The sequence below is a fragment of the Micrasema longulum genome, unplaced genomic scaffold (assembly GCF_059751315.1).
Source record: "Micrasema longulum isolate JH-2025_06_02 unplaced genomic scaffold, ASM5975131v1 h1tg000534l, whole genome shotgun sequence".
Taxonomy (NCBI): domain Eukaryota; kingdom Metazoa; phylum Arthropoda; class Insecta; order Trichoptera; family Brachycentridae; genus Micrasema; species Micrasema longulum.
In genome coordinates, this window is record NW_028277730.1 from 115,545 (window position 1) to 139,693 (window position 24,149).

Here is a 24,149-nt window from a genome sequence, read left to right on the forward strand (position 1 = left end):
TATTGCGCCGCTTGGTATAGTTCGACGTTTACGAAAAGTAAATGGTGGCTCTCAAGGACTTCTACCTGAACCTTTTCTTAGAAGATCTGAGTGAAAATTATTTTTGAAAGCTTAATCTTCTTCTACTTCTCGGTTAAGATCGATTAATTTGGTATCGGCTAAAAGCTAACTCCTGAGACTTGGAGTTTCAGCTGTTCTTCCCGCTCCTTGGTGGTCTTCCGGGCAGACGGCAAACGGCCGGGATTTTGTGGGCAATGGTATAGGGGATTTAAGAGCTGTCCATTAATGGAATTATTGACGTAATCTCTCCATAATATATTTACTATGCATTGGGTATCGCAATTTCGTCTAACTTCTTGCTTCTGGATTCTGCCTCTTTTGGGTTTCCCAGCGATTACCTTTAGTATGTTCATCTCTGACGTTTTGAGCAGTTATTTGGTTTTTCTATTTAGTTTTTTTTTTTAGTTTTTCTAATTGGTTTTTCGTATTTTTATTTTCTCTCTATCTATCCTCACCTATGTTGCATACACTACATTTTATATATCCGAATTATGTTTTCAATAATCATGTGTTCATTATCATCATACATACGTCATACGACATTTTTTAGGCATCCAGATGTTTACTAACTGATATGGATATGTTCTCATCATCACTATGGCAGCATCATCTGCATGGCATGTGATGTTAATGACCTTATTCCCTTAGTAGATTCACTTTTTTTTTTATTCTTGAAAGCGTTTTTTATATATTTATTCTGTTTGTGTAAGAAAAGGTTTTTGGCGTATATATTATTGTGCTTTATTTAGTAATAAAGGTGTTTAACTTGCTTTGTTTCTTTGTTGTTCTCATTATGTGTTATTTTCTAAATGTTAATATTATTTATTTCCCGATTTGAGTTGTTCCTGAATTTGATAACACCGAAATCTCATTTTATCAACATTGTAGACTGGCTGTTTTCTGCATAACTACGTTCAATTATTATAATTATTTCCTAATTATACTGGTTTTAACGTTTTTATTTATTTTATATTATACATATTTTAGAACCATGGTTTTATGTGATTACTTAACAAAATAATTGTCAATTTTATTCAGACGTTGCCTAGACGGTGAAATAATCTAATTAAGTGAATCTCACTCGCGCCAATAAAAGTTTCGGCTCTTTCAAAAGACTATACATAATATAATAAATACGCTTCAAATACTAACTCTTCAAATACTATAATAAATAAGCTTGTTTAAACATAAGTAGAAAAGTAAACGTTACAGAGTAGTTACTTATACCTGCTAATAGACTGATCATTTTTCTTGTGAATGCCAAGACTTCCATCTTCCCTTCTCGTAAATATTCTCCAGTATTATTGTATTATTTAAATCTTAATAACGACTTAATGAACAGTTAAAATAAAACACAATGATAAAAGTAAAAACATATACAAAATTTACAGAAAAAAAAAGATTATTCAGTTGATCAAAGAAAACAAAAATTAAAACAAGCACACATTTGCAATTTACAAATACCATAAAGCTCAAATTATTTGAATCAATTGGGACAGGACCCCATTCGGATAATCGAACAGTCAGATATTCGTTTTGTTTTTAAAAAAAGGGTTTTTTAATTAATAACTTTATTAATTTTATTTAACTACGATATTTACTGTCTTGTACTGTAAATACTGTTGAAATTAAGTGAACAAACTCTTTTTAAAAAATAATCGGACACCGTGCCTGGATTTAAAATTTCTTAGCCAGCGTTTCTTACATTAAAGAGTAAACAATCAAGCTTCTGAACTAAGATCTTAGGTTTTTTACAAAAAATCGGACCCAAAGTTGAGTTTCCCATAAAACTTTGCTGCAGATACCACTACAGAATCATTATTTGACGAATCGCAGTATGTTTCTACCCTTTTTTTTTAATTATGAAAACGATTCAGATAATCAGCGATTCGGATAGTTGGGGTTTAGATAGTTGAAGTTCTACTGTAATTTCAGCTTACTTAAATGTCGTACAAAACAATGACAGCAAAATAACGATTATTTAACTTTAACTTTAATTAAAATCAATAAAATAAAAAATATAAATAAATCGAAATAAAAACCACTTGGTGATTATGTTGCAACAATAAATGCACTATATTTTTATTATATAAAACACATAATTCCGTCTAAGTCCCTCTACAAGCAATAGTTTGTTTCTTTTTTGGGAGGAACAGCATTAAAATAACAAAGTACTAACTTATACATAATGTAATTAAAACTGTTATTAATGTAACATAATTAAATTATTAAATTTAATTGTTAAATTGAATTGTTAATTGTTTTTTTAAAATTTAATAGATAATTATTTAAATGGTCTTTGAACACGAGTATGTTTTTATTTGTTTATTTGTAACAGATCAAAACTGCATTGACTGGCCGAAATTGAAAAACACACTTTTATCGTTTTTCCAGGTTTCCTCAACCCGAAGTCAGACGACTATCCTCGTTCTCCTGCTAACTACGGGCTGATGGACCAAATAGCTGCTCTTCACTGGATCCAGGAGAACATTGCCGTGTTCGGAGGAGACGCTACTAATGTCACCCTCGTAGGACATGGGACTGGTGCATCTTGTGTTCATTTCTTGCTGACATCATTAGCTGTACCAGAAGGTAACAAAAAATCAAACATTTAAACATCTTGTAGGAATTATTATTAGTTGACCATCGTCAACTAATAATATCATTTGTAAATCGTATTTGTCAGCCTTCCAGAACGCGGGACTTTGTAGGTGTGAAAGATAGATAATATCAGTTGAGGCTCTCCCGAGGCGTCCACAGCACACGACCAATTCGAGGTCCTAATTACAATGGAAATTCAACAGGGTTGTCTTCAATTGTTTATAAAGTAAAATCGTCTTTTTAAACAAAAATATTCATAATATAATAAATTAAACAACTTTGTTTTTAACCACTAATTTTTTTTTTCCACCGATCGGTTCCAAAGCAAACAAGCTTCTTCGTCAAGGTTTATGTAACTAATGAATAAGTGTTGCCTAAAACGTTAAAAAAATGTACATATTTGTACAAAAATTCGAACTTTCTTGGTCGACAATATATACTTGAACACGTTTCAAATAAAAAATCATAAAAATATACACATTTACGAACATAAATTTTTATTTTACTTGATAGAAAGTCGAAGATAACTCTGTTATATCTCTGTCTGATAACTTTCCATTGAAAAAAAAAATCCTTTCACGGATGTTGAATGATCATAAAAACTCATAAAAAAAAACAAAATAATGATTTTATTGCTTGTATTTACAATTTTGCATTCACCTTTATTGATGAACAGTTTGTTTTTTAATTTAAAAAATTGAAAACAAGTTATGTTATATTTATAATTTTTCTGTACGTGTGATGTTACTGAACTTCTCCTAAACGACTTAACCGATTTACGTGCAGTTTTCAATGAAATGTAGAACTTCCCATTGTAATCGAGGCCCAGATCCACCGCTGCATCCTCAAGGCGCGAGTTGTAGGAGGCTGCTGCGTCTGTTCTCAAATTTCAATGTTGGTAATAAAAAATCTAACCATCTTTTAACTTATAATCGCCTCAACCACTTTCTTTGAAAAATCGTTGGTTTAGTGTTTTGAGTTTTGGTAGGGTGCAAGGATTCGCACCAATATAGAAAGAAGTACTGGCGTTTTACAAAAGCTGACGCATAATTTACGGACGCAGGATTGACGTGGGTTGAAGCGAGAGTGCTGACTCGCGATAAGGCCTCCTGGAGGCGTCTGGTGATATCCACATGCTCTACTTAATGGAAAAGAAGAGAAGGTAGTGTTTATTAAAGAATGAAATGTTTTTACTTAAAAGCGGTAATGTGTTTATTGTACGTCAACTATTATTATTTTATTCATTATTATCTAACGACGTCATTCTCTCGCGGACTGCACACCATATTTAGCAAATATGTATATATTTGACATTTTATATACATATAGAATATATATATTTACATATAAAAGCGAGCATATTACCTTAAGGCAATTTCTTCCTACCTACCCAAACCGTTCAGTTTGAGAAAATTATAAATACATGGACATATTAAATCTTACAATTAATACAAAAATCAAAAACAAAGATTGACGAAATAAAAATATTTTTTTTAAAATTAACACTATACTATTAAGAGAGGAGAGGGGATGGGAAGGAAAAAAGAAGGATAAAGGAACAATTTAAATATTTAGATAGTGACATTTCAATCTTGACTTAATGTAAATAAAGAAGGGGCGTCTCTAACATTAGATGGTAGATTATTCCACAATCGATCGGCTACTACTGTAAAAGAGGAGGCAAAAAAATTAGAGCCATGACAGGGTATTAAAAGAGTTCTCTTGTTACTAAAACGAAAAATATAAAAACGAAAACTATATAAACGAAAATACTTCGTTGCTCTCGAAAATTTTAAATAAAGAATTAGTAATTCACGATATATATGTAAACATTTATTGGCACTGGCTGTGAATGTTTTAATTTATTTACTTAAAATTAAGAATGACTTATTTTATTCTGGAAATAAATGACGCGTGATTCTCTTAAATCTACAAATTCTGAACAATCAGTCACCGGTTTCATCGCATTTGGAACATTATCGAGACTAGTATCTTTATTATAAAATTTTACGTAATCATTTAAAATCAGTGCACATAGATTATTTAGTTTCATTATGTTATTAAAAATAAAGTAAAAGCATTTTTTTTAAACTAACTATTTGTATTTAATTATCGACAATTTATTATTCTAGTTGTTTTAGAATGCTTATTTTTTAGCACCTGAAGAACAAAAAACCAAACAAAAACAAAGTCATATTCATCAAATTTTGGCAACCCTGTTTTTAGGTATTATTATGTATTGTTTGCATGTATGTGTGTGTTCCTTATATTTATTCATTGTCACTTGTCACTAACTACTTCACAAAGCAAACACTAGGGATGTTCAAATACGACAACAACTGTTATTGTCAAAGGAAGCGTTGATTTTCTCTCATTACTGTGGAACAAAAAGCACAATGCATGTGAATTATCTAACCCAGGATTCAATCAGTCGTCCCTTGTCAATTAATTAGGATTTTAAAATCCTTTCATGGATGTCGAATGATCATGAAAGCTCGTAAAAAAGATCAAAATAATAATTTTATTACGTGTTTTTACAATTTTGCATTCACCTATATTGATGCATAGTTTATTTTTAATTTGAAAAATTGAAAACAAATTATGTGATATTTATATATATGTAATTTTTCTGTGCGTGTGATGTCACTGAACGTCTCTTAAACGACTTAACCGATTTACGTGCGGTTTTCAATGAAATGTAGATCTTTACGCTGTGCGTGTTTGTAAACATTTAAATTTTCAATCAATTTTGTGGAAAAAAGATTAGCAGCACAATTTTTTTTTTCATCGATCTACAGGGTGCATTCGACGAGAATACATATACAAAGAATATGGAAGGGTGTTCTTTTATTGCGCTCAAAAAAGGTTTGTTTTTTAATGTTTACAAACAACATTCGTTTTTTATGGATCCCAATCAGATTCTTTTCTTACATTTTTTATAATTTCTTCCCATTTATTTCTTTATGCTGGATTTTTGGTAATACTAAAATTATATTGACTGATATTCAATACTTTTTTGAAAATTGCATTCATAAATAAAGTGCTCCTCTATTGGTAAGAAAAGCCGAATTAGACATGTGCAAAAAGAATTCTTTATTTAAAAAATATTATTTTTATATTTTGGAATTCAATCATAAACAAGTACCTACTTATCAATAAAAAGTATTCTGCCAAGATAATAGCAGGCAAGTCAACGTTTGGGCAGGACAACGTCTGTCGGGTCCACTAGACTGTTATACTTTATAAAATAACTTGCCATAAGATATGTACGGTTGTGAGACATGTTGCCTTACCGAAAGAGATCAAAAAAACACCAAGGGCCTTTGCGATGTGGTGTCACAGAATAATATTAGGAATTTTCCGGAGAGACCACATCACTGACGAGGTTCTCAGTAGAATAAAAAAAGGGAGCCACCTAATCTAAACCATCTCAGAGGTGAGAGCCTAATGGATTGGCCACATAATGCGCCATGAGGGTCTCTTGCGTGACAGAATAGAGGAGATGGGTGAGGGGATAAATCACGGAAGGCGCCCCCGACAGGAGTATTCGGGTCAAGTGTTCGAGGATTTGAACTGCGCCTCATATGTTGAGCTGAAGAGGCTACAGAGAAGAGGGAGCAGTGGAAGACGGGGTGCAGGACCTTGCTGCAAACCAATCCCCAGGATTGAGACTGAGAAGAAGAAAATACATAAAGCACTATACTTTTTATAAATATTTTTTTTAAATATGCTTTATTATTTTTTCCTTAGTTTTTACCCACAGTTTCACTAGCGTGGTAACAGGGAGATATTGGTTAATTAATAAGTTTTGTCATTAAGCAATAAAAATTTTGTCAAATTTGTAAAAATAAAGTTTTTACGCCAAACACAAATACAATACTAGAAGTAATTAAAAATTACTAATCCTGAAATTAAAGCTGAGTAAGGTAAGCGCATCGTTTGTGGGGCACTGCGCACGCTTCTACAATAGAATACCAAGAGAATGCCCGACAGTGTTCTATTTATGACGGACAATAAATTCTATTTTTTTATAAAAGGCGTACTTCTAAAAAAGCCTTTTATGGACGTAATGAGTACATGGAAGGTCACAGTATATGGAACTGACAGTATTATTTTATTTGTGTTGATTTATTTGATTATTTTTGGAATGTGTGGTTATTTATTGAAACTTGACCATCTCTTTGTGTTGTTTTGTTTAATTATTTATATATTGACTTTCAATAAGCGTATAAATTATACCTACATTGAAGAAAAATTGAATAAGAAATAATAATTATAAAAATTTTCATAACACCTTTATTTTCCTTTTTTTTCTTCTATTACTTTTTTCTATTTTTCCATTTTTAATGTTGTTGGTAGGTATGACTCGGTCAATTTTAATATTAAAAAACACAAATGCATTAAAAAAACCTGATAGAAAATAATCATGTAAAATATCTATGTAGATAAACATTGAAAACTTTAGCAAATTACAACAAGGATGGAGAATACCTTAGAAAATGATATATGGAAGTCTAGGCATCTATAGGGCTTATGACCTGTAATTGGCTGGTTTAAGTGGCTACTTTACACACTGTGTAACATTCACCATTTTACCTATGTTTGAACGTCCACATTTCTTCCATTTGTTGGTTTTAGTAAAGCTTAAACCAGCCAATGACAGGTCATAAGCCCTATATATGCCTGGAGTTCCATATACCATTTTCTAAGGTAATTTCCATCCCTGTTGTAATTTTGTAATCTTAATAACTCCCGAGGGGGTAAAATCCAGTCTTTTGTCTACAAACATTTGGACAAACTCAAATATTGTAATTAAAAACTTTGCTTGTTTATTTATTTATTAAATACACAATAATCTAATAGCACTTTTTTTCATGTCCCGTCTTGCTAGTAAATTCCGTATAATTAATACAATGTACCTTCTTGAGAATCAAATTTAAAACCTCAAACATGATATTTAAACGATCTACCTTTGGGGGGCTGACTTTAAAAATATATTTTAAGGTTGCAGGTACCTGCTGTATGTAACTATTCAAAATTACATATTGTCAATTTTATAGATTTGGTTTCAAATATATGCAATTTTCGTTTCCACGGGAATTATTAGAGTGTACTATTTAATAAAAACAATTTATCACAGCCATTCTATCACCCAATACTTTTATCTTCAATCATCCTACAATATCAATACAAACATGTCTTTATATCCAATTATGGCGGACCATTTTCACGAACAAAAATAACACTCCATAACGGCACGTGCAGATGATAAAAAAAAACAATACCTCTATCTGACACAAAGAAAATATTGGACGGAAGATAGAAACAATCGACAATCGGACAAGTCTTTTGTCCGCCATTTTGGATATGGAGGTTCCGCTTTCCACCGCTAGAGCGGAGTTGTAGTTGTGTAATTTTTTGGAAATATTATGTACGTATGCACGTACGTAATATTATGTGAACACAGTATTTGAATGGGCAGTTATTTGGACTTTTGAGAATTGTTTGGTGAATCACGGTCTATTCAGAACTTTTGATATTTTGTATTGAATACATAAATACTCAAAACTTGTGGTACATAGGAGTGAACAAATTCAATTTAGTTAACTTGTAGATAAATACAAATCATCACGAAGATCCTTGATCTTTTTTAGGATTGAAAAATCTTTTTTTGTATACCATCATTCCTTTTCCGCACCTTATGGTGGATAGGGCATTGCATTGGTGCACCAATCGCTGCGTATCTTCATCATTTTTTTTCACACGAAGGTAAGATGATCAGTGTTATGCTTCAGATACCAATCCAGGGACTGAGATATATTCTAGTGTGAAAACACCCTTTTAAACAAATATTTCATATCAACCATGTCGGGAATCGAACTCGAGACCTCTTGCATGGTAAGCAAACGAGCTGACTATTACATCACGAGGCCGAGATTTTTGTTTATACTATATAAATATTTTAAACAGTATCTTTTTAATTTTTATTTTATTAAAAACGATCATTTATTGTTCACAGGAAAACAAAATTAAATAAACCTTCTACATTGGTACACGTCGTGATGATAAAATTAAAATTAAATAAATGAAATGATGCAATAACTTATATTTACATATAAGTTATTAATTTTTAAGTACTTGGTACACTTCCACTTACTTATTAGACCAATTAGCGCTTTCACCCTCTAATGGGCATCTTCAGACTGGTGAATATTATACAGTGTAAGGATAATTTATATAAAACTAAATATTGTCTTAAGTGTAGGTATATTTGAAAATAAGTTGGAAAAAGAAGATGTGTATGTGCGTATGTATACAACATATACATACGCACATACACATATATAAATATACACACATATACACACACACACATGTACGTTCACCCATTCGCATACACATACATACATTTATAAAACATACACAATTTATTTATAATGCAAAATTTCGCCCAGTTCAGTCGACGCCAGTTAGCCAGTCAGTCAGTTAGTCAGTAAGTCCCAGTGCCGCCAATTTAACACCTCATCGCCGTAACACTCGCGCGACACAATTCACTATTTATTTGCCATGTAATAAATAAGCATTAAACAGCAAACTCGTGTCTTCTGTCAATCTCTGAGTAGGGTAGGAGCTCCACCACTTCTCAACCATTTAATTTTATACACTTATTCTCCTCTACGGATGCGAATCTTGGGAACTTTGAGAATAGGTGTCTCAGAAGAATCTTGGATGAGCAGTGGTTTTATTTTGTGAAGAATTAAGTAATAAGAGAACGGACGCAGCAAACTTCGGTGACAACTATCATTAAGCGGAGGCGATGCGGTTGGCTGGGCCATATATTGCGGATGCCTCCTGAGAGCTTTAACCACGATTGCCTACAAGGCATCAGGTTCTCGTCATCTTTGACGTCCACTGTTGACTAATCGTCGGCAGTTTATATCAGATCTTCGAGACTTGGATGAACGCACTGGAGCTGGCAGCTGATAGAGATGCATGGAGGCTCTTTGTAGATACTATATTCGTCAACTAGGTAGCGGGCATGGAATGATGATGAGGATGTATGGTAATTGTTACTCAGTTTATAAAATGAGGACCTCCGTAGTGTATTGGTTAGTGCGACTCGATTCACACATGGAAGGCTCCGGGTTCAATTCCCGTTGAGAACACAACAATTGAGTGTAATTTTTCTCAAGCCTGTGTGCTCTGTGCTGTAATTCACCACTGTAATTTGGCCTCCTGACCTATTGTCGTGCAAAAATAAGAAAAAAGGTGCCTTTGGATGCCTGGACGATATAAACCCAATGAATACCTAGACTTCTTTTTTATTTATTTTTTTTAATTCCCACATAACCCACTAGAGTGGGCAAAGTAACGACGGTATTTTCATATTATTATTATCATATGACAAAACTCAATAAAAAGATTATAAAAAGGATATTCCTCGTTCTGACTATGACGTAAAATCATCATTTTGACACTTTGTCGGAGTAATAAATCACAGTTTTTAAATTTTTATTTCAGTTCCATTACAAAAACACAGAACGCCACTTGAGGTACCTTGAACAGCGAAAATAGTAAAAATGAAATACACACTGTGGAAACCCATTCTGCAGTAGAAATCCTTGGCGAAAATGCGGTACTCGATGGAAATAATAAATGGGTACTTCGAACTGCGTCATAATACTTCACCCGATGTACACGGTGTCCCAAAGCTCTGCTAATCTTTTTACAGTTATTTACAGCAAATTAACGGTTTTGTACTTTTTTCATACTTTGACTTCCTATTTCATTTAAGACTTTTTCAAGTAAGCTTTGTAGGTGCTGAAAAATTTTATACATTTAAAAATAAAAATTTTAAAAACAAATAATTTTTAACAATGTTTGAGTATGTCCAAATGCTTGCGGACTGGCTGGATTTCCTCCCTAGGGAGTTATTCATATTTAAATTTATTTAAACAAAAAGAGAAAACATTGTTTAGAAGGGAATATGGAAGTCTAGGAATTTACAGGGCTTATGACCAGTTATTGGCTGGTTTAAATGGCCACTTTACACACTGTGTTGTTTCACCATTCTGGCCATGTTTAAACATCCGCATTTCTTCAATTCTTTCATTGGTTGACTTTTGTGAAGCAAAGGTAAAGGTTTCAGTTTCTTTACTTCACAAAAGTCAACAGATGAAAGAGTTAAGGAAATGTGAATGTTTAAACATGGACAGAATGGTAAATGGTAAACAGTGTGTACAGTGGCCACTTAAACCAGCCAATGACAGGTCATAAGCCCTATAAATGCCTAGACTTCTATATTCCCTTCTAAACAATGTTTTTCTCTCTGTTGAAATAAATTTAAAGATAACTTTTATGATTATGATAAAATTATAAATAAACTTATCAATGAAACTTCTTGGTTTAGTTTTACAAGACTGGTCTTGAAGATGCCTACTTAGGCGAAAGCACTCGTTGGTCAAAATAATAAAAAGTAAAACTAAATCAAGAAGTTTCATTGATAAGTTTATTTATAATTTTATCATAATCATTAACTATGGAGTTTTATCAAGAATTATCAACAAAAAGCATCAATATTATGATAATTTTTATGTCCACTAATCTGTTTGTGACAATGCATAAGGTTTTGCAAAATGAAACATTTATTTAAAAGGTTGTTTTTTTATGCTTAAATATTTCATAGTCTCTGGACTTAGATTGCGGATGACTTATCTTATCTTACCTTAGTGAATAAAAAAAAAATTTTTAGAGGATAGATATGTAAATTTATATACTAGTTTTTACTTGCGGCTTCGCTCCTAAGGTAGAAATAAATTATGATTGTCATTTATCAATAAGATTTTTCCCAAGGGAGTACTCCTAGACGTTCTTCTAGTCCTTTTTGAAAGCTGTCATTTTCGGTAATATTTACTCCCAGGTATTTTAAACTTGACCGTTTTGATGATTTGATTTGACGTAGTCGGGGAATTTTAAGCTTTAAAGCACTAAATGTAAGACAGTACATGGGTTTTGGCTACATTGATTTTTAAACCCATGCATGCGGAGTACCTATTTAGGTTATTCACAGTGACCTGAAGATCCCTGACTGAATCGTCAATTATCATCGCGTCTTCGACATACTCTAGGTCACAGAGTTTTTGAGAGGGGAAGAGAAATGTTCAGGAGAGCTGAAATTGAATATTTATAGAAAATCAAATATTTTACAAGCTACAAGCTGAAATATTTTGATCATTATGATTAAATTATAAATAAACTTATTAATGAAACATCTTGGTTTAATTTTACTTTTTATTATTTTGACCAACGAGCGCTTTTGTCTAAGTAGACATCTTCAAGACTGGCAAACAAAATAATAAAAAGTAAAACTAAACCAAAAAGCTTAGTTATAATTTTATCAAAATCATTGACTTTGGAGTTGTATCAAGAAATATCAACAAAAAACATCAATATTATGAAATATTTTAGTTTTAATTCCAGTCGAAAACTTAAAAAAAAACCAAAACTGTAAGAAATTATTAAATTGATTTATTTTTAAAATACAACATCTCCATCATGCATAGAATCTAGATTCCAGCATGTATTGCAGCTACAGAGCACATGGACAGTTAGCCCCCATTTACATGTTTTTTTTAAAAAGTCATTGACAAATATTTGTAGACAATGCTGGATTCTTCCTTCTAGTTAGCTATAAAGATTGTCATTTACTCTTTGTTGCAATAAATGTCAATCTAGTTAACTTCCAAGAGGTTGGAGTCCAGTCTCGTTCACACACATTTGAGCATGCTCAAAATATTGTTTGAATTAGATTTTAACTGATTATTCGCTTTAATAAATATTATTTGATCAACAGTGTTTCCGGTTGAAACTTGAGTTTAAATCTGACCAGTATATTCATATATGTAAAAAACATCACCTACTGCCTCTGCAAAAACTTTGTGAAATAGCGGATATAATTTTTTTACTTAATATTGCCTCTGGCTCAATTGACTGTCCTGAACTACTTTGCAAACTTTCTATCAATGTTCCTTCCAAAGTTTTAAGAAATAACCCTCTTCTTCACATACCTCTTGTTTCATCTAATTATAGACAAAATTCATATTTATGGCGAGCTTTTAATAATTTTAATGTAATGAATAAATCATATAACATAGATTTATTTAAAAATAATCTTAATAACGTGCGGCGTTTGCTTTCCAAATAACTCTTAGTATTTTTTTCTTTTCTTTTAAATTTACATTTAATTACTATTTATTTTATGTTAGAGAATCTTTTTTAAATTACTGTGATGCTACTTGTGAAAACCTGTAATTGGCTTATTTGTTATTTGTTTTGTTATATAAATATGATATAACTATAGCTGTTGGTTATCCAAATAATTTTTTTTTTAAAAATAATAAAATAAAAAAAAAAACAGTATTTTGAGTTTGTCTTAAAATTTATACACAAAGCTGGATTTCACTCCTGATTGAAAGTCATTGCAACTGAGAAGAAAGGGGGGCTAGGACGAAAAAAAGGCTGGAAATAAATATTTGTCTCTAAATACATAAACATTTGGACATTCTCAAAACATTATTGATTTAATTAACTAATACAAAAATAATAAAAATTAAAAGAAATGTTTTCAGGGCCTAGTATATGTCAATTTATATCTTTTAAATAATTAAGGGGATGAATTAAATAAAAACAATAAAAAAATTAACCAACAATGTTATACTCATGAAACAAGGGGTAAAAAAAAGATAAGATTACCAATGAGGAAAAAAACAGAATCCCAAAACTCCTGAAGAACTCAAAATTACCTGAAGAAATAAAGGAAATAGAAAAAAAATTAAATATTTAAAAATAATTTTTAAAAATATTTTATTGAAAAATTTTGATAAAAAAAATTGTTATATTATTTAAAGTTTTTATTAGTTCTTAAGATGTTATGAACTAACCTAAAAAGCATAAATAAATAAATAGTATAGTTAACGATAATTAAAAAAAACAGTCTATGACAAGTTATAAGCCCTGTAAATGCCAGGACATCTATGTTTCCTTTGAAAAATGTTTTCCCTCTCTGTTGCAATAAATTTCAACTTTTGGATCAGCCTGTACAGATTTATCCTTCGAAATATCGATGAATGTTTGATTGGATGCAGTGGAACAAAAAGGGCGATATTTTGCGAGGTACCCTATGGTTATGATAGATACTCGCGTGTGTTATTGTGATGACGTCAGAGGGGTTATATACAGTGAAAAAGCTGGTACCTGATTGAAAAGAGGATTGTTACAGCCTCCTTTGTTATTTTGATTAGGTTTTTTTGTGCGACAGTAATGAATCTGTAATTCAGTTTTTTTAAATAACGCCTTTTATAGTAAAAATATTTTTTTACATTTAAATCACGCTTAAGGGCTGTTTACACGTTGAAAATACAATAGACTTGACCATTTTCCACGCGTTAACATCGAGACATCGTCACTGTGATAGACGGTGGTCTATCTGCACAAAACAATGATTTCCCCCACCACCGCCCACACAATTTGTTGAAATTCATAGATAAAAGAAAAAATATAGACTTTTAATATCTATTTTCAATTCTATATTAGATTACCCACAACTTCTATCTCTCATCAACTTCAGGGCGCCTGAAAGAATTGCTATACAGGTGCCACCGTTTTGTAGCAACAATTCACGGACAGTGTATACTTGTCATGCCGTATTAAACAGACTTCATGAGCTCGGCAATTGTTATTCCCACGTATCGGATATATTAAATGTACTCTATTGTTCCAATAGAACAAACCTTTTTAATTTTTTCAAAGATGGTGAATGGTAATTCAATTTTTACCATAATTATTTTATGATACATTGCCTTTATGATTTTCTCGTTTTATTAAACCTTTCAAATATTTTATTGTTTAATTTGATTTTTACATTTATTTTTTAAATGTTTTAAACTTTTACTTGATGTGTGATATAATTTTTAGATTTATTTTTCCTTTCCAAATCTTATGTTAAAAGAAACATTTGTTTTTAGCTCTAAGACTCCAAGACTTGTTGCTATCTGACTTCTAATTTTATAAGTTTTTTTTTTATTTTGTTTTTAAAATATCATTTAAACTCTAAATTTTATTGTCAAATAAAAAAATAAAAAATAAAAATGTAAATAGTGGCTAGATTTCTTATTGTCCATGCGCTCTGTAGCTGCAAGACGTTCTGTTATCCAGCTCATATATATCATAATTGGAGACGAGGAACTAGAATCTCAACCGTCCATGCGCTCTGTAGCTGCAAGACGTGTTGGGATATTTATTTATTGTACAGCGCCCTTGAGGTGATTTTCACGAAAATGGCGCTATATAAATTATCCAAACATTATTATTAGGTTTATGTTAGAATCTGTGTAAGGGTTTTGGAAGCATTGTTTTGATATAGTTATCAAAACATACTATAGTTAATTGAAGAATTGAATTCTAAACTTTCTTTACTAAAATTATGTTTTTTTTTTCCAGGTCTTTTGTTTCACCGTGCAGTGCTCATGTCAGGATCTGGTCTCAGTCCATGGGCCTTAGTTCCTGACCCAGCGAAGTATGCTAATATGGTAGCAAGGCATGTCAACTGTTCTCCTGGTAAGGACCAATCGAAATAACATTATTTTATCATGTTTTAATCACCGATTAATTTCAAATGTATATATTTTTATTTTTTTTGAAAAAGGTAATGAATGTTCCTACCTTTTAAATAACAAACTCATATAATTATATATTTATTCTTCCTTCCTCTTCCTTTGTCAGCCTTGTTCTCTCCATAGCTGGATATAGGCATCTTTGAAGCGTTACCACTCCTTTCTGTCCCCGCTTTTTTCATTCATGCTCTTCCTGTTATCGAGGCAATGTCGTCGACCCATCTTTTTTGTGACCTTCCAATAACTCTTTTATTTTCTCATGGTCTACGCTTAATTCTTGGTATCCATCTGTCAATGTTTTGTCTTGCCAAGTGTTTGATCAACAATATTCAATAATTGAGATTCAGCGCATTCGTCGACCTGCAAAAAGCGTATGAAATTGTGAGGCGTGTTGGAAAAGTATGGAGTAAACAATCAACTTGTACGTGCAGTATCATCTCTCTATGAGGAGAGTTCAGCGTGTGTAAGAGTTAATGGAGGATTCACATCTTGGTTTGCGATCTCAAAAGGCGTGAAACAGGGATGTGTTATGTCACCATGATTGTTTAATCTATACATGAACAACTGTATGAAATGTATGGGTATTGGAGCAAAAATTAATCATTTTTAAGTCAACTGCTTTTTGTATGCTGATTATGCAGTTCTGTTAACAAGTAGCAAGGATAATTTGCAACAAATAGTCCCTAGAATGTATGATGTATGCCTAGAGAGTGAATTGGCGATGAACGAAAGTAAGTCAAAAGTGATGGTATTTGAAAGGGGAAGTGAGGTTACTGACTGCATAATAAATGTTAACAAAGAACGTCTTGAACAAGTAAAGGAATTTGTGTATATGAGAAGCATGTTTTCAAAAGATGGAAGAGTAGAAAAAGATGTTGAAAGAAGAGTGAATGCGGGCAACAAAATAAACGGAGTACTAAGCACAGTAATTGCTAATAAAATATGTCAATCGAAGCTAAACTGGCAGTGCACAACGGAGTTTTAGTCCCAACACTTATGTATGCAAGTGAAAAATAGAACTGGCAGAAAAAAAAAAAAAACCAAGTGAACGTGGTTGAAGTGCGATATCTTAGACGAATGTGTGGGAAATCAATGTATGACAGGGTTACAAATGATAAAATCAGGCGAGAGTGTAAATCTGAGTATGATTGATTAGACAAAAAAAGGGTCTCTGAGATGGTTTGGTCACGTAGAGAAAATGAATGGCGAAAGAATGGTAAAACAAGTATATATGGCGAAAATGAACGGTGACGTGGGACGAGAACGACCAAAGAAGGCGTGGCATGATCAGATAAACCAAAATCTTAAGTCTGACCAGATGACCAGTCATGACCATGTCAAAAGCAGACAAAACCGAAATGCATGTATGACAAGATGTATGAATGTGGAAGAAGCTAGGAATACATGCCAGGATAGACCTGTGTGGCGGTCCATTCTCTCTGCCTAACCTTTCGGGGAAATGGCGTGATAGTAGCAGTAGTAGAGATTCAGCGCATTATTTACAGATTTACAATAATCCATTAGTTTTCGGACTAACTCAAAATATTGATAATGTAACAGAGTTAGTCAATTTATTATGATTACACGTTTCACCATATTTTAGCAGATTTACTATTTTCTAAGGAGTGCGACGTTTGACTCACATATGATACAAACCACGCATATTAAATAATCCCGTAAAATTTAACTCTCTTCGGCTTAGATGCGTCATCTTTCTTCGACTTCCGTTTGTTTGGCGTCGCGACGCTGACTCTGCAATTAGCGTCGTAGCAATGGTAATTAACGAAACTTTCACAACACAGAGAGAATAAACGTTTAAATGAAAATTCTCAAGATATTCTGCAGAATGGTCGCTGAAACTCGTGAGGGGATATTTTCAAAAGTTATCCTCCAAATTGAATATTAATGTTATGAAATGTAATCATTTTCGTTGCACCTCGAATGCTGAGCTATGCAAAGAAATAGGTGTGTTTTAAAAGTGTATTGCCTGTTTTGTTTTCATCAAGTTGTTTTCCGTAGAATGTTGAAATTGAACAGGTTTTTAACTATAAAAAGTTATTCATGAAAGTTAAATATTTAAATTAATTACTGTTATTTCATAGAGGAATTTATGTAACATACCATACCCAATGCTAAGACTAGTTTATTTGGGGCTAGTTGACCCAATAATTCAATATGTATTAAGAATATGGGGACTATGTTTCAAATCCTATACCGACAGAGTCTTAAACTTACAAGTACAAATCTTAAAAACCATCGTACCTGTAAAAATAAAGATTGAGGCAAAAGACAAGAATAAAATATTATTTGAATATGTTAACGTTTTGCCAATTAACAAACAGTGTCAGTATAAGATGATGACCGATCATTTCCTCGATTGCAGTTTTAAATCCAAAGTAACTCACCAGATTGTGACCTGACAAGTATCGGCACAGCAGCTGACGGTACCACGACAGAAGAACTACTATGGAGATAGAACAATGGGGAGTGTAGTACCAAAACTGTACAATTTAATACCAGCTGAAAATTGTGAGAAAAAAAACCTTAATTCATTTTTAAAAATAGTCAAAAAATTATTATAAACAGCAAGTGAAACTTAAGGGTGCATACAAATATATTTCATACTTCATTTTTTATTAAACTATGTACTTACTTATGATGTATGAATGTGGAAGAGGCTAGGATTGTATGCCAGGATAGACGTGTGTGGCGGTCCATTTTCTCTGCCCACCCCTACGGGGAAATGGCGTGATGGTAGTAGTAGTAGTAGTACTTACTTATATTATTTTTTTAATGTTATGTGACCCGCAGACAAGCTTCGGCTTTGCAGGAACAAAAATACAATCATGTATGTTACTGATTTGTTAAAATAAATAAAACTTGAATTGCAGAATTGATAATGTTTAATCAATTTAATTACAGTCAGTTATAAACTTACTTCCCTCATTTCTCAATCCAATGAAGTGCATATTATGTTCTTCTAGATTACTTTCTTTCAGCAAAAAAATGCTTAGGCTACCAGATTACAAAGAGCTTCTTTGGGCAGCTTTTCTCGCCCGGCAACAATCAATTTTTCCGTGTATGTGGGCACCGCCATAGAGACTAATGCCCTGAAACGCGGTGGGCGGTGGGCAATTTGTCAAGAAATATTTGATTCAAATACTTTTGTACGTCTTAATTTAATAATTAAAAATCACATAAAATATAAGGGTGTAGCAAATAATTGAAACAAATGAAAGTTTGCTACTTATTTTAATGCAAATTAACTTTTATGTCTGGGTAAGGAAGGACAAAGAATTCAGTTATATATATGTGAATTTTTTTTTAAACATTTTTTAATTTATTTATTTTATTGGGTAAACAAACAGTAAGTACAAAACATACTAACATTTTTTTTATAGATCCATGCACTCACCAAAACAGTGTTTTACATCAAATATAATAATTTAAATTATGTTATCTATAAAAAATGTAAAATATAAGAAATGTAAAGGATGTACATAGTAATAAAATTAATTAAATACCTGCTTCTCTCAATATTTCTATGATTACTGAATTAAATTTACATACAAAGTGGCAAACGATATTTATCATTTATTTATTATTTATTTATGTATTTAACAGTTTTAAATGTACAGATTTTCTTTGTTTAAGGTCCCGACTAGCTAGAAAATTTTTGTGTTCAGAGGAAGGACCTTATTTTTCCATGTGTTTTTTTTATTATATTCTTTTACATTTTTATAATTCAAAGAATAGTAATAACATTTAAAAAAAATGAAATACATATAAATTAGAAAACATGCAGGTAATAATAATATAAATTGAATCACAAGTATAAATTAGAAAATATACAGATAATAATAGATAAATATAAATTTGAAAATATTCCATTCATAATAAAAAAATTAAACATACGTGTAAATACTTGTATTTATAAGAAAAATAAGAATATTAACCTCGGTAAATCAATTGTTATATTGCTCGCATTTTCTAGGTATTGTGGATTGTTTATAATAGTTTGTTGACGCGTTGTCTGTGTAAAACAGAAGATTTTGTCTTGTCGGTCTAGATGGCACATGGAATGGAAGTCTTTCAAGAAGATTAGGTGAATCAATTTTATTGTTTGCAAATTTTTACAATTTACGCTATTTCAGCAAAACATTTTTATAAAAAAACACGAAGATATAACTCATTACAAGAAAGACAGAGACGCTGTTCTGTGGCGGGTATTAATGAGAAAGAGACAAAAAAGTAAGTAAAGTAAAGTGTAAAACAGATTCAGTCTTCAGTCAATTGATGACTGTGATAGGGGATGACGCGCGTAATATGAGTGGAGTATTTATGTTTTTTTTTTGTTGCTATAACAAGGCTAAATTACATGTTTCTTTGCATAAATAATGGAAAAGGAATTATTAAACAGTATATCTCTATGTTTTTTTTTCAAATGTCTGAACTTTTCGTCTTTTCCTAGTGGTAACACGATGTTACATCACCGCGCGTAAAGGGATTATTTACCACAGTCATTTAAGAGTTAAGCTACCAACAACTGTGATTAAAATAATCTCAGAATTTTGGTTTATTTAACAAAGTATTAATTAAAAACCTGTTCTAAAATGTTTCTTTTCTGAAACTATTATACTAATTCTCTTCTCAAACAATTTAAATTTGATTTTACATAGAACTTACATTAATTATGTACTTGTTGAGTAGAATTCATTACAAAAAGCAAATATTTTATTATTCCGTGAACATTTAAGTTGAAAGATATTTGAAATTTAATTCCAAACTAATTTAGGCTTAGAATGTTCATACAAGAATCCATTTAGGACAATTTTATAAAAACTTTTATAACGGCTTTAATTTAGAATTCAGAAATTTTCAAAAGACGCTTATTTAATATTAAAAACTACCCCAATTTTATTAAACGTAAGTAGGTACTCAAATTAAAATAAATTTTATTTTATTTTATGTTTATCAATTTATTTCTTGACTTTGTTTATATCACATAGAATGTTATAAAGTAATTTTTACACTATATATAATTTTTTTTCGCCCGCCTCGTGGTCTGATGGTCAGCGTATTTTTCTACCGTGCAAGAAGTTTTGGGTTTCATTCCCAATTTGGTTTTTATTTATTAATAAAATTATACATTTTTACAGTTTCAACATTTTAATTTTGATATTTTTACTAAAACTAAAATCCCCCAAAGCCACCTTCTGTAGCTTGTTGGTGAAGATTTTAATATTTACTAACTTATATAATATTATCTCCATTTATAAAAACAAATATATACATTTACGCATAAGAACATATTAATATTTAAAGTTTTGATCGAGTAGCCACTCTCTTATTTTGCTCTTGTTACATTGTGTGATAAATTTTCGTTCTTTCGGTAGTAAACTAAAAATGCTAGGTTCTCAATATTTGAGAGTTCTATTACTATACTTATTACATACATACTTTTGGTATTTCCAAACCATCATTTTAAGTGAAGCGTGTATTATGGTTATGTTTGAGAGGAATTTTGAAAGTATTACTATTAAATTGTTCTTAAATTATGCAAAGCCACAGTAATCCTCAAACAGGCAGAATTTTAAGTGTTTTGTACAGGAGAACATTATCACTTCTTTGTTCGTAAATCTTTGCTGGTACGATTCTATTTACTATAGAAAAAGAAATATAGACCCAGAATCATTTTAATATTAGTTTCAGTCGAATGTCCCTACGACTTTATACCATATCTTATTATTGAGTGTACTAAAGAAAAAAAATATAGAGTGTCGTTGATAAAGAGTTGATATTACATATGTCTTTCGACTTGAAATCAGATATTATTTTTTTAACTATGACTTCTTTTTAAATACTTTTTAGTTGTTTAAACTAACTGAGAGAAGAAAAAATAGAGATTTAATGAATTTATTTTATATTTTTAAGATTACGTGGGACTGTTTAAAACTATTTGCACTTATAAACTTCAAGGTACCTGGACGACGGACTTGTCAAGTACCTCCATTTAGTTGCAACAATTCACGAACAGTATACTCATATAATGTTATTTTTAAATAACTCCATGTACTCGGCAATAACTATTCCGACTTTGCTGATATTTTCAATAAAGGGTATAGTTTACATGATATAAATCAATTCTTTTTAATCATTTAACAGATGGCGAACGGTGAATTACATTTGTTTGATTACAGTGCTTTCTATGTTTACTTTTGTATTGGTACTATTTTATACTATTTTTGAGCGAATACTTTTTAAAAACATATTTTAATTATAATTTTATTATCGTTTTTTGTGAGATTTAAAACAATTTAATTGTAATACTACTTATATTTCCTATCTCTTTAAAAAAAAAAAGAGATTTTTTTTTAAAACATTGTCGAGAGTTCGTTGTGATTTAATAGAATAGTGAAACAAACAACCATAAATTTAATGCACATAAGCAGTAATCAATTTTATCACTTTTGCGACATCTTAATGACTGGTGTTTTTGCAATATACAAAAAACTATAAATAAAGATAAATTAAATACGTTTGTAGCCCTGTGGCTAGTGTCATGGACTCACGGATCCGAGGTCCGAAGTTCAAAAACAAATCTTCAACAGCTAGTGAAACATCAGTTTTTTTTACAATTTTTAATTAATCAGGATGTATGAAATACTGTAGAATGAATAAAAAAAATTGTTTCGTTTTTGCAGCATAAAAAAATTTCTTTAATTTCTAATTTTACATTCCTTCTGAAACAGTCCATTGCATCGGCAACGCCCCTGCTACGTCACGATTTGGTTAAATTTTGAACTTTGTGTCCATTTAAATTCAAATAGAACATCGTCACGAATCTTTACGTCACAATTATCAAGACCAAACAAATCGCGTTTTGGTAAAGACATGTTTTTTAACAATTTGATTTTAACATTTAAGTATTAAAAAATTTCTCCACAATATTCATATTGATTTTGAAAATAAAATTACTTTTTCTAAATTTGTTTCACATATTTTTATTGGTATTTGTAGTGTGTGACATTTTCCTGTTTAAAAAAATCATTTTCAATGTAAAGATTTTAGTATCAAACTCAATTTAACAATGTTGTATGTTTTCAAAGGTTTATTTTTTAAAAATCGGTTAGTGGTCATATACAAATATTTAATTACATTAAGTTAAATGTTTGAACACAAAGTTAATGCTTTAAATATTAATAAAGTTTATCCACATACTTATTTAGAATATTTTGAAATTTTCCCAAATGTTTGTAAAGAAAAGTTTTTTTTTCTTTCTCTAAAACAGTTTTCCATCTCGCTTGTTATTTGTTACATACTAAAATTCTTTTTAAAAAACCTCCTTTTTAAACGCGAGAATGTTTGAGTAATTCTCGCTCGAAAGTTTTTGACGGACAGAACTACAATTAACATCCGCTAAAATAATGAACTGTGCTGCTTAAGTGGTTACAGAATACAAGAGAGTTGTTTTCATGTATTGCCAGTGTAAAATAAAAATTAAATTTTAAAAAAAGAGAAAAAAAACTGAAATCCATTAAATATTACTGTTCAGAGATGTAAGAGATTAACTTTTTCTAACCTGATTTAATACACTGGTGAATTAAAACACATCCAAAAAATCATCATATTAAATATTTTTTGTGTTTAATTTCCAGTGACCCAGGAATCAAACCCGATACCTTTCGTGTGGTCAATCATCTTAACCAGTCATTCGCAAAATGATATATTTCAACCCCTAGAGATTGATTTCGACTTATAAGAGGTTCATGTCAGTGAAAAATAAAATTGAAGGTGGATGAGATGTAAATGGGGATTCCCGAGAGTGGATTTTATATAGGCAGGCTATCATCAAAATGTTGACTTTCCGTAAATTTAATAATCCTTCTTACAAACCTAGTACCTTTCGTATCATGCATTGATTTTATACTTATTTATTTTATGTAAAAATATTACTATTTTCGCGTTTTGTGTCGTATTTTTTTTATGTAACTACTAGCTCGACCCGGTCACGCTTTGCTGTGGCAAAAGAGAACATTTTTTTTGAATTTGTCCAATTTTTTTTTACATTAATATATTATAACAGAGATGAAAAACATTTGATCTGATCTGTCTTTTCTCTTCAAAATTTTAAACAATTTTATCGATAGTCCATATCTCTTGGGGCGTATTTCAATCAATCGTCCCGTAAAGTCAATACGATAGGTTCATTTTTTTATAATTCATTGCCCAAAAAAAATATGTTCAAAATTCGTTCATTTATCGTAGCTGCTCCAAATTTAATTTACTTTGTCCCCATTTAAATAAACATAAACATTTAAATATTTTTCATACAAAATTTTGTGACTTGAAAAAATACCTTTTTGAAACACTGTTAAATGAAACATTTGTCAGTGTTTTAAGTTTATGTTTCTTTAAATATGTTTATTTTACTAAATCAAAATTTTGAATTTGTCAACTATATTATGAAAATTTTTCTCCTCCCCTATTCCACTCTATTTCCTCATCCCTTTACCTTCTTACGAGCTCTTTTTTTTTCTCATGTCTTTTATAGAATAATATTTTTCTTTTTAAATTTATTTCAACAGAGAGGGAAAAATTTTTGAGAAAGGAATATGGAAGTCTAGGCATTTACAGGGCGTACCACCTGTCATTGGCTGGTTTAAGTGGCCACTTTACAAACTGTGTAACATTCACCATTCTGCCCAAGTTTGAACATCCACATTTCCTCAACTCCTCCATCTGTTGACTTTTGTGAAGTAAAAGAGCTGAAACCTTTATCACGTGGGTGAGATTCATCCGGCTGAACCAAATCAC

The 24,149-nt window shown here is 31.0% G+C and overlaps 1 protein-coding gene across 1 annotated transcript in view; it reads left to right on the top strand.

The window, feature by feature from the left end:
• The window catches only part of Nlg3 (Neuroligin 3), a 129,344-nt gene that overhangs the window by 53,924 nt on the left and 51,271 nt on the right, over positions 1-24,149 (top strand). The window contains exons 2-3 of the mRNA XM_088227759.1: positions 2,455-2,652; positions 15,160-15,276. Coding sequence (XP_088083885.1) covers positions 2,455-2,652; positions 15,160-15,276 — 315 coding nt within the window. The remainder of the gene's footprint in view (positions 1-2,454; positions 2,653-15,159; positions 15,277-24,149) is intronic.